General features: G+C 28.6%; 1 protein-coding gene across 2 annotated transcripts in view; it reads right to left on the bottom strand.

Annotated features, from left to right (window-relative positions):
• Window positions 1-12,341, bottom strand: part of LOC142329210 (transcription initiation factor TFIID subunit 4-like) — a 101,419-nt gene that overhangs the window by 45,140 nt on the left and 43,938 nt on the right. For both annotated transcript variants that reach the window (XM_075373612.1, XM_075373610.1), the window contains exon 7: window positions 2,028-2,398. In XM_075373612.1, coding sequence (XP_075229727.1) covers window positions 2,028-2,398 — 371 coding nt within the window. The remainder of the gene's footprint in view (window positions 1-2,027; window positions 2,399-12,341) is intronic.

The following is a 12,341-nucleotide window of genomic DNA, read 5'->3' as shown; positions in this document are numbered from 1 at the left end:
CTTCAAAATTTCACTATTAGTATATACTTTCCTTTCAATTTACTTTACCCATCAGTTAAAAATGTGCTAATAAAATCCAAGAATGTTATTGTTTATTTTTTCTGATCATAAATAACAGTCATTAAAGATGCTAATAATTGATTCAAGGTCATCAAAATCTCATCATTTATCTTAAAATAATACCGTTTTTTTTTTTTTAACTAATTAATCAGTAACTAATGCCACTTTTACATGAATTTTGAAAAAATACACCAATTTACTATTTGCACCCATCATTCTACATATTTCATCTTTTAGAAATTAATTAAGTTTTTAAACTACATCATTAGCTTTTTTTTTTTTTTACGAAAAATAATGTTTAATAAAGTTTAAGCTCAAATATCTGTTGATGATGAATGTTCCAGATTAATAACTGCCAGCATTATATCAGAAAATATCACTGTCAGTTGGAATGTGACGTGAAAGTTTGTAGAATGACCATTGGGGACATCAATAACCATTGTGGGATTGTACTGTGATGATATATGTCAGCAGATTTTGACATAAGAAATTAAAGTGAGATGGATTACTGAAAAATTTGTCCCTCAACTGCGAGTGATGAAACAAAAACAACATCACAAATATCTGCAATGAACTGCCCCCAATTTCCTTTCTAAGAACATCACAGGTGGAAAAACCCATAAAGTGAAATTCAACAACAAATTCTTGTTGAATTGTTTCTTTGACATTGATTGGATTATCTACAAGGACATCATACCTCCTGATCAAACAATTAATGGAGAATTCTATTGTGCTATCCTATGCATAATGTCCTAGGCATATGAGAAGACAGAGAAGAAATGGCACAGTAATGTCAAGCTCTTCAACGCAACATTTCAAGGCTGCACATTATGCAGCCTTGCACATTATGCAACAGTTTTTGGCAAAAAATAACATGGCAGCTGTTTCTCATCCACCGTATTCACCCGACTTGGCTCTGTATGACTTCTTTCCCTTTCCCAAATTGAAAATCAAGTTAAAGGCAAGAAGATTGACACAACTGAGTGGAACTATTTGTAGTGCTTGACCTAAAACACTTATCAGGATACATTCCCTTTATAGCACAAATGCTGGGTTGTATCTGAGCTCCAAAGGGGATTACTTTAAAGTGATAAGTATGTGACTGTATTTAATATTATTTTCAGCACCCTACAGCACCTCATTAAGGAATTCAAAGTTATTCTTCTAACTTAATTAACACAGTAGGGTTAATAAGTTAATAACTGAATACAGTTTAGTCTGTAATAGGCTGAGATATTCGTTTTTATATTATTTGCTGTCAAGGTCTTCCCACAAAAAAAATCCCTATCAATATTGAACTAGGTTTAAATATCAGCTTGAATATGGTGTCACAATTTCCTTTATTGACTGCATAATTTTCAGAAATAATATATATTTACTGATTGTTTAAATGCATATTCTCTTATGCATTTTTCAAGATTTCAATATAGATTAGTGTGCATTTTATTGCATTTGAACGTGTCATTCTAACTTTTCCAGTTAAAAAATTTCAATGTTCCAAAAAATTTTAGAATCATCTGTAGAGTTCACAATATCTTCTGGATTACACTTCATTAAGGGATTTTTTACTTGTATAGTTTTAGTATCAGTACACACTAACTACTATGACGGTCATCATGAATAATTCTAGTTTTTACTATCTTTTATATCAATACACTAATTTAAAATTGTGCTATCTTTTTTGCTTTTTTTTTTATAGATAACATTCTGCTTTTAACGTGATAAAATTCTGGAATTTTTTATTTCTAATTAACCCCTCAAGCAAACACTAGTTTTTATTTTTGGTGCAAAAGATAATAGTTACTTATTAAATCTGATAAGAATATAAATTATAATAATTATTTTATTTTAATATCACCTTTTTATAAATTTCCTCAAGCAAACAGAGTTCTGCAAGAATTAAGCTTATTTATTAGAAAGGGGTTAAAATTAGTACAATAAAAACTTTTCATTACTATAATACTTACGTATAACCAGCAGACGAATAAGATTTCTTTTCTTTTTCTTTACTGGCAGTGACAGCTTTTAGAAGGAAGGAAGATGTATGAGTCTTATTAATTGGTGATGCAGACGTAACAATGGCAGTTGTAGATAGAGAGGAAGGTCGTGTGGGTAAAGTGGCCTTAGTTAATGTCTGACCAGGTTTCAGTTGGGCAGCTAGTGTACCGGTAGGCGTTTTAATTATAGCGGTTCCACCAGCCGGCGGCCGAATAGGGGTTGTTATTCTTGCTGCAACACCTCCACCGACCATCGTTGGCCTTAAATTGCTCGCTGTAACAGTTCCCATCCCAGACGTTGCTGTCATCACTTTTGTAACAGGTGGTGGCATTCTCATTGGCTATAATCAATTGATTAATATAATATATTAATTAAAAAGAAGAAATCAAAATTAGACAGACTGCATTAAATATAATTTTTTTTAATAATTACATATAATGGAGATACGTATCTATGTAAGACTACTACATGTATCTCATAAATTGAATTTTAACAAAACTCTTTTAAATTAAAAAATAAATTGAATAATTAGCACACAAATAAGTAAAATGACACAATACTAAAACCATACTTAAATTCATTTCAAATAACAATAATAAACAAATGATTTTAGAACAAACAATAAAAGGTACAATCTTAACAACATTAAAATGAAAAGTATAATTTTTTAATTTATAATCTGCACTATTGCAAGGCCCTTGAATAATATTACAACTACAACCTAGTTCTGAAATTAAACCAGAATAATAACTACTGTTTTATAGCTTACATTTTGGTTGAACAGATATGGACATTTAGTTTTGTAACTAAATTATAAATTGTGTAATTTGCCAGTTTACATAAACTGGCAAATTTAGATAAAGACAGTTTATAGACAGTTTAGATAAATGAATTGAGAAAAGAATCATAAATATAAAAGGATAGATGAATGCACCAACAGAATATGATATTTGTTAATCAGATTGGCAAAACTAATGTGTATATATATATATATATATATATATATATATATATATATATATATATATATATATACACACACATATATATGTATGTATGTATTGATGTTCACGTAACTAAATAAGAACTGGGCCAAAGTGAATATTTTCTCACTGAAAACCAATGTTTTTTTTTATTGAAAATTGAGTAAAATTTCAGACTTATTTATCTAGATATTACCACCACCATTAGCTGAAAAGTGAAAGATTTACAGACATGTCATCATATTTTACACTGTTATTTTCCATTTCTATTAAATGGTTTGAAAAGCTGACTAAATCATGTTCTATATGTATCATGTATCTCCAAGATACATACTCCAAATAGTGAAATTTAAAAAAAATGACTGAACTTAACTTTTCTATTTCATCAATAAAGATTTCCAGATATTAGTAATAGAAAATTTTACTTTACTTTTGAGGTAGACAACTGATAAAATTTTACATAATGAATGTTATGTACCACAAAATATTAAAGTTATGGCTGTAAATAATTGTTAATATTAGTTTTATTTTTGTGTTACCTTGATGCTTATTATGTTAACTAAATTCAATGTTAACACTAGATTCATGTTTAAACACTGAAAAATTCACACAGAAACACAATGTGTTATTTACTTCAGTATAAACACTGTGATGTTTTTATATTAGCATTATCATTTTAGGACTTATGCAGATGGGCGACTGCTTTGATTGTAGATAAGTAACAGTTAAGATGTGCGCAACTTCAATAGATGCTTTCTCAACTAATAACTACTCATTACTTAAGGAAAGATGTAGCTTCATTTTACTTCATAAAACACTATGAAACTCTGATAAGCTAGTGGTGTACTGGTAGAGAAAGTATGCAAGAAAAAACAATACTGGAATAACTCCTAAAAAATTTGATGAGAAAAGAAACCTTAGCAGCAACATATATAAAAATTTTAAAATCAAAATTAAATTTTAGAAAATGACAAGAAATAATTACAAACATGTCATTGATTCAAAGCTTTTGAGTAGATATAGTTACATTAAAAAGTAACATACCAGCCAAATAAATAGTAAAAATACAATTTAGGCTGACTAAAGAATTGTAAAAATTTAATAACCCTTTGTAATAAAATATTTAAACTGATGAATATAATGCATAAAATATCAATGAATATAATACTTTTCTTTTATGTTCTGTTACAACTTAATATGTATTTAGAGTCAACAAATCAGCAAATAATCACTTAACTGTCACAGACATTATACTTATTGCTAACTTTATGTGGATAATAAATTATCATTATAATCTGATCAGAATAGTTAAAATATAATTTCAGACCCTCTTTCATCTCTCTTAACCCAGTCTTATTTTATGGACATCAACATACAAACAACAAACACTGGTAATAATGGTTACCACATTAATCAGGTTAGCATAAAATGTATAACTAAAAAATCATTCAGTAAATCTAATAAATTAAACAACAATAATAATAATAATACTAAATCAAATCCAAATATTTATACAATTAATTATCCATACGTTACTTTAAAAACTTTATCTCTACTAAAATATACACTAATCATATCTTACAAATTTCAAAATACTAATAATGACAGATAAAACTAATAAAATGGGAAGAAATAAATATTCTGTTCACAATTTGAAATATCACACCACCTGAAAGACCCAGACTACAACAGAATTCCTTATCTCCAAATTAAGAAAAAATATATATTATTTGAACTGTAATTGTAAAATATTAAATTTACAGCAATTTGAAGTAAAATGAGTTACGTTAGTTACATTTGTGTTAAAATTAAAAATCATGCGTAATAACAGTTATTTATTATCTGATTATTCTTCTAAGTAATGAGTTATTTAAAAAAGAAAAAAATGATGTCTACAACCATAGGTATAGGATATCACATTGTTCAATACAGGCACAATTCACAATTTTTTCATTATAGTATTCTTTTTTTACTTATACCATTAATATTTGATTACAACACGTACAGCAGTACATGTTCTGTTTAGTGATAATTAAACATTAGCAACACATGTGATGTGAAAAATAATACTACTATTATATTTATTAAATGCAATGAAAATACACTCTCTATAAAATGAAAACCTACATAATATAAAATGTATGCTATAATGCTTACAAATACAAAATATGATCTGAAAGTAAAAACCATTAAATTACTAAAAAATAATGAAAATCTATTTTTAATCAATTTTATAATTACTAAATACGTTACACATTACAAACGCCCTATATTTTTCAAAGTACTTTCTACCAGCAATAAGACTTGATGAAACATGAAACCAATATCTTAACAACTTCTTGACATTATAAGACCAACTATGAAGACAACCAATGTTGCATGCCTCTTATTTCACTGCTAGCATCACGGTGCTCATCAGAAAAAAATTTCTTCAAATTAATTCGAATGCACAGAATTTTTTGTTCATTTCTACGTTGTAGCTACACTGCTTCAACATATTCATTTTTTTAAATTTCCTGTGTAATGTGAGGTTGTTCTTTTGTTATTAGCAATTTTCATGTTATAAATAGTGTTTTCCAAAAAGTACTTCATTTTTTATTACCAAATCATATTTTCATGTTTTTTGTTTTTTGTTTCATGTTCAAAAATTGTTTCTCCTTTTGAGTATACCAGTATGACACAATGACAAATAGTCATTACTGAGTGTGGTGTTGGACTGGGGACAATGAATTCCACTTTAAAACAATCTAAAGAAACTGGTTCTCCTTTTTATCTTGAAGGAAAACGTGGCTGTAAAAGAAAAACTATTCCAACACAGAATTGGTTATTAGTGAGAAAAAGTAAAAGTAAAATTATCTACTGTACACTTAAATAAAGAATTAGCAGCCAGTGAAACAGATTTACACGTGACAACTGTTAGATGCCAACTTCTTGCAGCTGAACAGAAAGTTCTTCGGCCAGCTAAAAAGCAGCTTTTAACTCCAGCAATGGGCAAACAAAGACTCTTGTAGGCCAAAGCACATGCTAACTGGACTAAAAAAAGACTGGAAAAAATGTTATGTTTTCCAACAGGTCACATTTTTATGTTCAAGGGCAAAAGGTTCCATATGTTAGAAAAGCATAAATGAAAATACATCACCGGCTCATATTCAACAATCAGTTAAACATCCTCAGAAAAAGACATTTTGGGGTCGTTTCACATTTGAATGACCTAGAGTTCATTACTTCCAGTACATGGTATGTTAACGCACTGAGTTGGTCTAGTGGTGAGCACGTCTTCGTAAATCAGCTGATTTTGAAGTCAAGAGTTCCAACATTCACATCCTAGTAAAGGCAGTTCCTTTTATACATATTTGAATTACTAGATTGTGGATTCTTTGGTGGTTGGATTTCAATTAACCACATACTCAGAAATGGTTGACCTGAGACTGTACAAGACTACACTTCACTTATACTCATGCATATCAACCTCAATCATTCTCTTTAGTAATACCCAATGGTGATTCCTGGAGGCTAAACAGGAAAAAGATAGTAGAAGATATGTTGAAAAGTGATGGATATATCAATATTCTGAAGGAAAGGGTTGTAACAAAATTTAAAAATAAATTCCCACAAGGCCACCACCCAAGGCACCAAATTTGGTGCCATGCCATACTGCCAAAAAGATGAAAACATTTTTCAAAGAACAAACATTAAAGTGAACTCCTCAGACTTAAACCCAATTTAAAATCTTTAGCAGTAGTCAAAAAATAACTCTCAAAGTGAATTGTACCACAAAAATTGACCTCATTAAAGCAATAATGTCACTATGACTTCATGATGAAGATATAAAAAAAAAAATGTAGCACATTTGTTGAATCAACCCCAAATCGTGTAATGAAGTGATTAAAAATAAAGGAGGACATATTAATTACTAGATATTTACAAATTTACAGGTATGATTTTTTTTTCTACATAAAAATACTTTTTAATAAATAACATCTGTTCGGATTAATCTGCATGCTAAAGTAGGTAATGATACATTTGTTAGGACAAATAAATCATCTCTTACAAATGAATGAAGTGTGGTCATCTGTGTCCTCATCAAATCACACAATGAGCTCACTTGTTTTTTGTCCCTCTAAGTGCATTTTTTTGGTACCCGGTCCAAGCAAACTTGATATTTTAATTAGCACAATCTAATTAAGAACAATTTTTGAAAATTTACAAAAGTCATAAGAAAGTGATCAAATCATTAACTGCCTATTACCATAAATATTTTCATTTACAAGGCGGACAAATGATTGATTAACAAGTGATGGCTGTCTAATCCATGTCTCACCAAAGTATTGTTCTTCATTAAGCAGACTTGTATAATCAATTTCATCATTCACTGCATTTCCACTGTCAACTTCATTAATCTATCATGAAACTCTTTTTGTTTCACACTTGCATTCAAAAAATGGGTAACAGATCTTTTACAATCAGTAGGGTTTTAGATCACTTTTAAATTTTAAATACACCAAACAAACAAGAACTACTTCTTCCATGTTCCTAGTTCATCCATGAAGGAGCTCAGCAAACAAGCAAACATGAGAACAGAGATGACTGAGGTCTCTCTAGTTGCCATATTAGGTAGTAGTACATACTTTTCAAACATGCATTGTATTAAACAATTACAAACATGAATGTTTGTAATAATTGTAATTTAAACGTGTATACAATATTATAAAATGTATTTCAATAAAAAAGTATATATATTCACTTAAAAGTATAATTAAATGGATATATTTGTCAATGTTAACATTCAAGATGGTGCCTGTATTGACTTAGGTAAAACTAACTGCTAATTTTTGAAGGTATTAACATAACTACTTTTGAAAAATTTAATACAGTAAAACCTCCCCAAAACGGAATCTGACGGGACCACGTAAGAAATCCATTTTGAAAAGGTTTTCATCTTGCAGTATTTAAAAAACAAGCAAATTTATTTTGAGGTCCTGTGCTATGAATTATACAAATGTAAAATGAAGAAGACAAGAATAAAGGTTTGGAATAATCTGGAAATTATACTGCTCGTAGAGAACATTAACCACTAATTTTCAAAAAATTTTCAGTTACTCTAAATGAGGATGTTTTTTATTTTTACAAGTTAGTAATTTTTTATTTAAAGTTACGTTTAATTAGAAGAAATATACTTCACTTAAAGCATAACATGATCTAACACTAATTCTAAAATAAAATCAGTTTCTAAAATAATCAAGTTCAGTTTTGTTTCAATAATTTACTCTTGGAACTTTCGTTTTCAATAATATTTCTAGCAGTTAACATATTCTATCACGAATCATTGCTGTTAATACAAATCACAAATTCTTCCAGCTGTCCAACCATACCCAATACTTCTCTGAAACTGTTAATTTTGTTTTCTGTGTCCTTTTCTTGTCTTTCTTCTTCTGAACTGTCATTAATCTTGCTAGTTTCAGACAAAATAAGTTCATCTACAGTCTGAAATCGTTCTTTGGTTACCAAATTACTATCAATACCCACGTAGTCTTCAGCATGGCGGTCCATGGTGGTCAAACATCGGTATGTTTGACCACTTTCTTGCAACAGAAATTCAACTTTAATAAACAAATGTGCAAAGTACATGTATCAAGAACATAATCATCGGTTTCCATGGAGAGGCCAGCTTCTTTAAACGCATATTTAACACAGTTATTTGTAATTTGTTTGTATGATGAAGAGAACCACCTTAGTGCATCAAAAACAATAATTTTATACGTCAGTTCTTGAACAGATGAACATGAATCCATATTGGTGACTAGCAACTGCAGTATGTGTTTTTGATAATGAATTTTTATGCTTTTAATAACCACATAATCCATTGCTTGAGTTACACTAGTTGTGTTTGGAGGAAACAACACAAGTTTTATGTTAGAATAATTTCCACAAGAGTGAACGACACATTATCTAAAAACAGTAGAATATTTCTATTTTCACTAATCATTCTTTCAATTAAATTATATAGCAATTTTTCCATTATGTTAAACATCGTCCAAGATTTTTTATTTGCATACTATTCTAGTGGCAATTGAATGACATATTTGAAAAAATAGACCAGTTTTATCACAATTACCGATATTTTTTGGTTTGTAATCTGTGGTTATTTCTTTAATTTTATTTTCCAGTCAATAACTACTTCTTTGTCTACAACTTTAGCCTCACCTCAAATTTGATTCTAAGAAATAGAATGCCCCACACAAAATTTTTCTAGCCATCCATTAGAAGCGCTAATGTAGTAACCCCTAACTTATCTGCGATTTCTTTCACCCGTTGTTGCAGGATAGGCCCTGAAATAGGAAGATTTTTTTGATCTTGCATGTGTGAATAAAATTCACTTAAGGCTGAAATAAAATTGAATTTATTTCTTCATGTTTGCTTTTATTCTGCTGTCTACGATTATCATTCCTTTCACCTTTAAACCATTCTTCCTTGATTTTATCTTTATTTTTTAAACTGTCATAAATTATGATCAAAATTTTAAAAGAAGAAAAAGCACAAAACTAAAAATAAAATAAGTTACAGTTTTTAAAGTGTTAGATTAAACTAAAAATAAAGAAATGTATTTACTGTATTTAAACTCTCAACAGATAACAAACAGAGGAAACTACCACAATTTAGTTTTATGGCATAATGAAAACTATACTGCTCCATGGTGTTCAAGCACTGAATAAAATTATTCTCAGAAGTGTACATGGATTGTTTACATAAGCTGTCGTCCGCAACCAAATTTTATTAATGATTGTTTATATGCGAAGTTTGGCGCCAAGAATGTGACTGCGTATAATTAGATAAACAAGAGTACAGTACTATACTATAATACAGTAATTATCATACTAGATTTATAATTTGCAAATCATGGGAATGTACAATCTTTTTTTTTAATTTCCTTTCAGTCTTATGGGGCAAAATTAATACGTAAAATTAAAAAATCTAAGTTTCCTTTCTGTTTCTGTACTGAGGAGTTTTCCGTCTTGAAGAGATTAATTTCTATAAAAATATATCAGGGCTTGGGAAAGCATATGTTTTGAAAAGATTTCAGTTTTTTGGAGGTTAATGTTTTGTAGAGGTTTCACTGTATTATATTGCATGCAGTAATAATTTCTGAACATGCAATGTATAAAAGGTGAAATTTACTGTACATACATATTTTTTTGCATACAAAAAAAAATTGAAGAGCTGTAGCAACTATCTAAGAATTTAATAAAAAATCATGCATACAGTTTAAATGTTAATTGTTTTTCATAACATTACCCTACTCAAAACCTTTCTTCATAACATTACCCCCTATATTCAATACCTACAAATAAAATAAAGCTTTTATAACCAAAAAGACCTTCAACAATGTTATTAATCATAAATCTTCATAATTTTAATAAACGTCCTTCGAGTGGTTTAATTCTCAACGTAATGACTAAATGTTTCAATTTCATTGCAGACCCTTTATTAAGAAAAAAATAGAAAGGCATATGAACTGAGATTTCTAACAACTGAAGCTTTTTAACTGCTCTGGACAAATATATTAACAGAAAAGGGATTATCTTCAATGGTGACTTTGGACCAACAGCTTCCTGACAAGCCCTAACGGAATAATAAAAGTTCAGTTACTTTTTGAAAGGATCTCATAATACATATATAAATTATCATTACTGAAAATTATTATACTAAATGTTAATAAAAAAGTAGAACAATAAAGGAAATATATTTTCAAATTGATCAAATGATATCAAATTATTAAATGATAAGGGGAAAATTGAAATGAAAATTCTATAAATAAACCAAGACACAAGACCACAAAAATTAACCAGAAAAAGGTAAATAATCAACCACACTATCGCTCTAGTTTTTATAATAATAAGTGAATATAAGAAAGAATAAAATAAAAAAAATACCAATTATAAAATATAAAAAAAAGTTAAAAACTTAAAAATAATTATGAGAATAAACTTAAAAAAGGTTACCTGTAAGTACTTCTGTGGGCATGAAAAAGAAAAGAAAAAGAAAATTAAAACTCATTAACAGTATTTTTTTTTTAATAATAATAATCATAATACAAATAAAATTAAAACAAAACTATGAAATAAAAATAAAAAAAGAAATAATAAGTAACAGAGAAAAAATTATAAATTCATTCTTTCAGCACCTAAAAACATTATTTGATATCTGACAATAAAATCTAGCCCCCTATAACATATATGATTCTTAAATCAAGAAAGTACTTGAAGAACATGCATGCAATGTCCTATTAAAACTATAATACAATAGTCCAAAAATACACTGAAATTCATTCATTCATTCATAGTGCTCTGCCATTAGGACAGGTCCTGTCACAGCCACTGCTTTTAACCTTATTCTATTCTTTGCTAACCTCTTTGTTTCAGCATATTTTCCCTTTTCCATAATACCATCCATAATTTGAAATCTCTTCCTTCCTCTTCCTTTCCTTCTACTCACCAAGCCTTTCTACCTCCATATCTATTAATAAACACATTCTTCTCATACAATGTCCTGACCAGTTCCTTTTCCTGTATTCAATCATATTTAGCATTTTCTTGTTCTCTATGATTCTCCTTAATACTTCCTCATTCGTTACACAGCCTTGCTAGCTGGCATTTATCATTCTGCACCACACCCAAATCTTAAATGCCTTTATTTGTTTTCTTCTGCCTGAAATAGGGCAGAAGAAAATGATTTCTTCTGGAGCACCTTAAAAATAATCCTGATGCATTAAATCCTTCACATGTTAACTATCTAACAAAAAAAAACAATCATTCCAATAAAAAAGATAAGGAAGTCTCTATTCGAACAGAAAATAACACTTTAAAGATTGGAACTTATCAATAATTTCTCACGACAGATTTTTATTTATTTATTTTTTAAGAACAAAATTTTATAACAATATTAGCTGAGAAATAAAGAATGAAACATTAAATTTAACTTATTTTTTTATAAATCATCAATGGTGATTAACATTACATTAGTAAACTAGACATTACTACTTAAGAATACTGCTCCAGACTGGAAACTTCATTAATTTTTACAAAACAATTAGTAAAACGATTACGTTTAGTAAAAAATGAAAGAAGTTTTTTTTACAATTTTTTATTAAACCTAAAACATTACTAACTGTATCAACCAGTTTAAATTCAAATAATTCTCTACTGATTTTGAAAGAAAAAACCTGTGTAAAGTTTACCACTAAAAATATCTCTTAAAAAAAAACTGAAAAGAATATAACAAAATAATTACTTATTAACCTTT

Source organism: Lycorma delicatula, chromosome 8, assembly GCF_047948215.1.
Source record: "Lycorma delicatula isolate Av1 chromosome 8, ASM4794821v1, whole genome shotgun sequence".
NCBI lineage: Eukaryota > Metazoa > Arthropoda > Insecta > Hemiptera > Fulgoridae > Lycorma > Lycorma delicatula.
The sequence above is the reverse complement of the archived record's forward strand: the minus strand, read 5'-3'. Positions and strand labels throughout refer to the sequence as shown.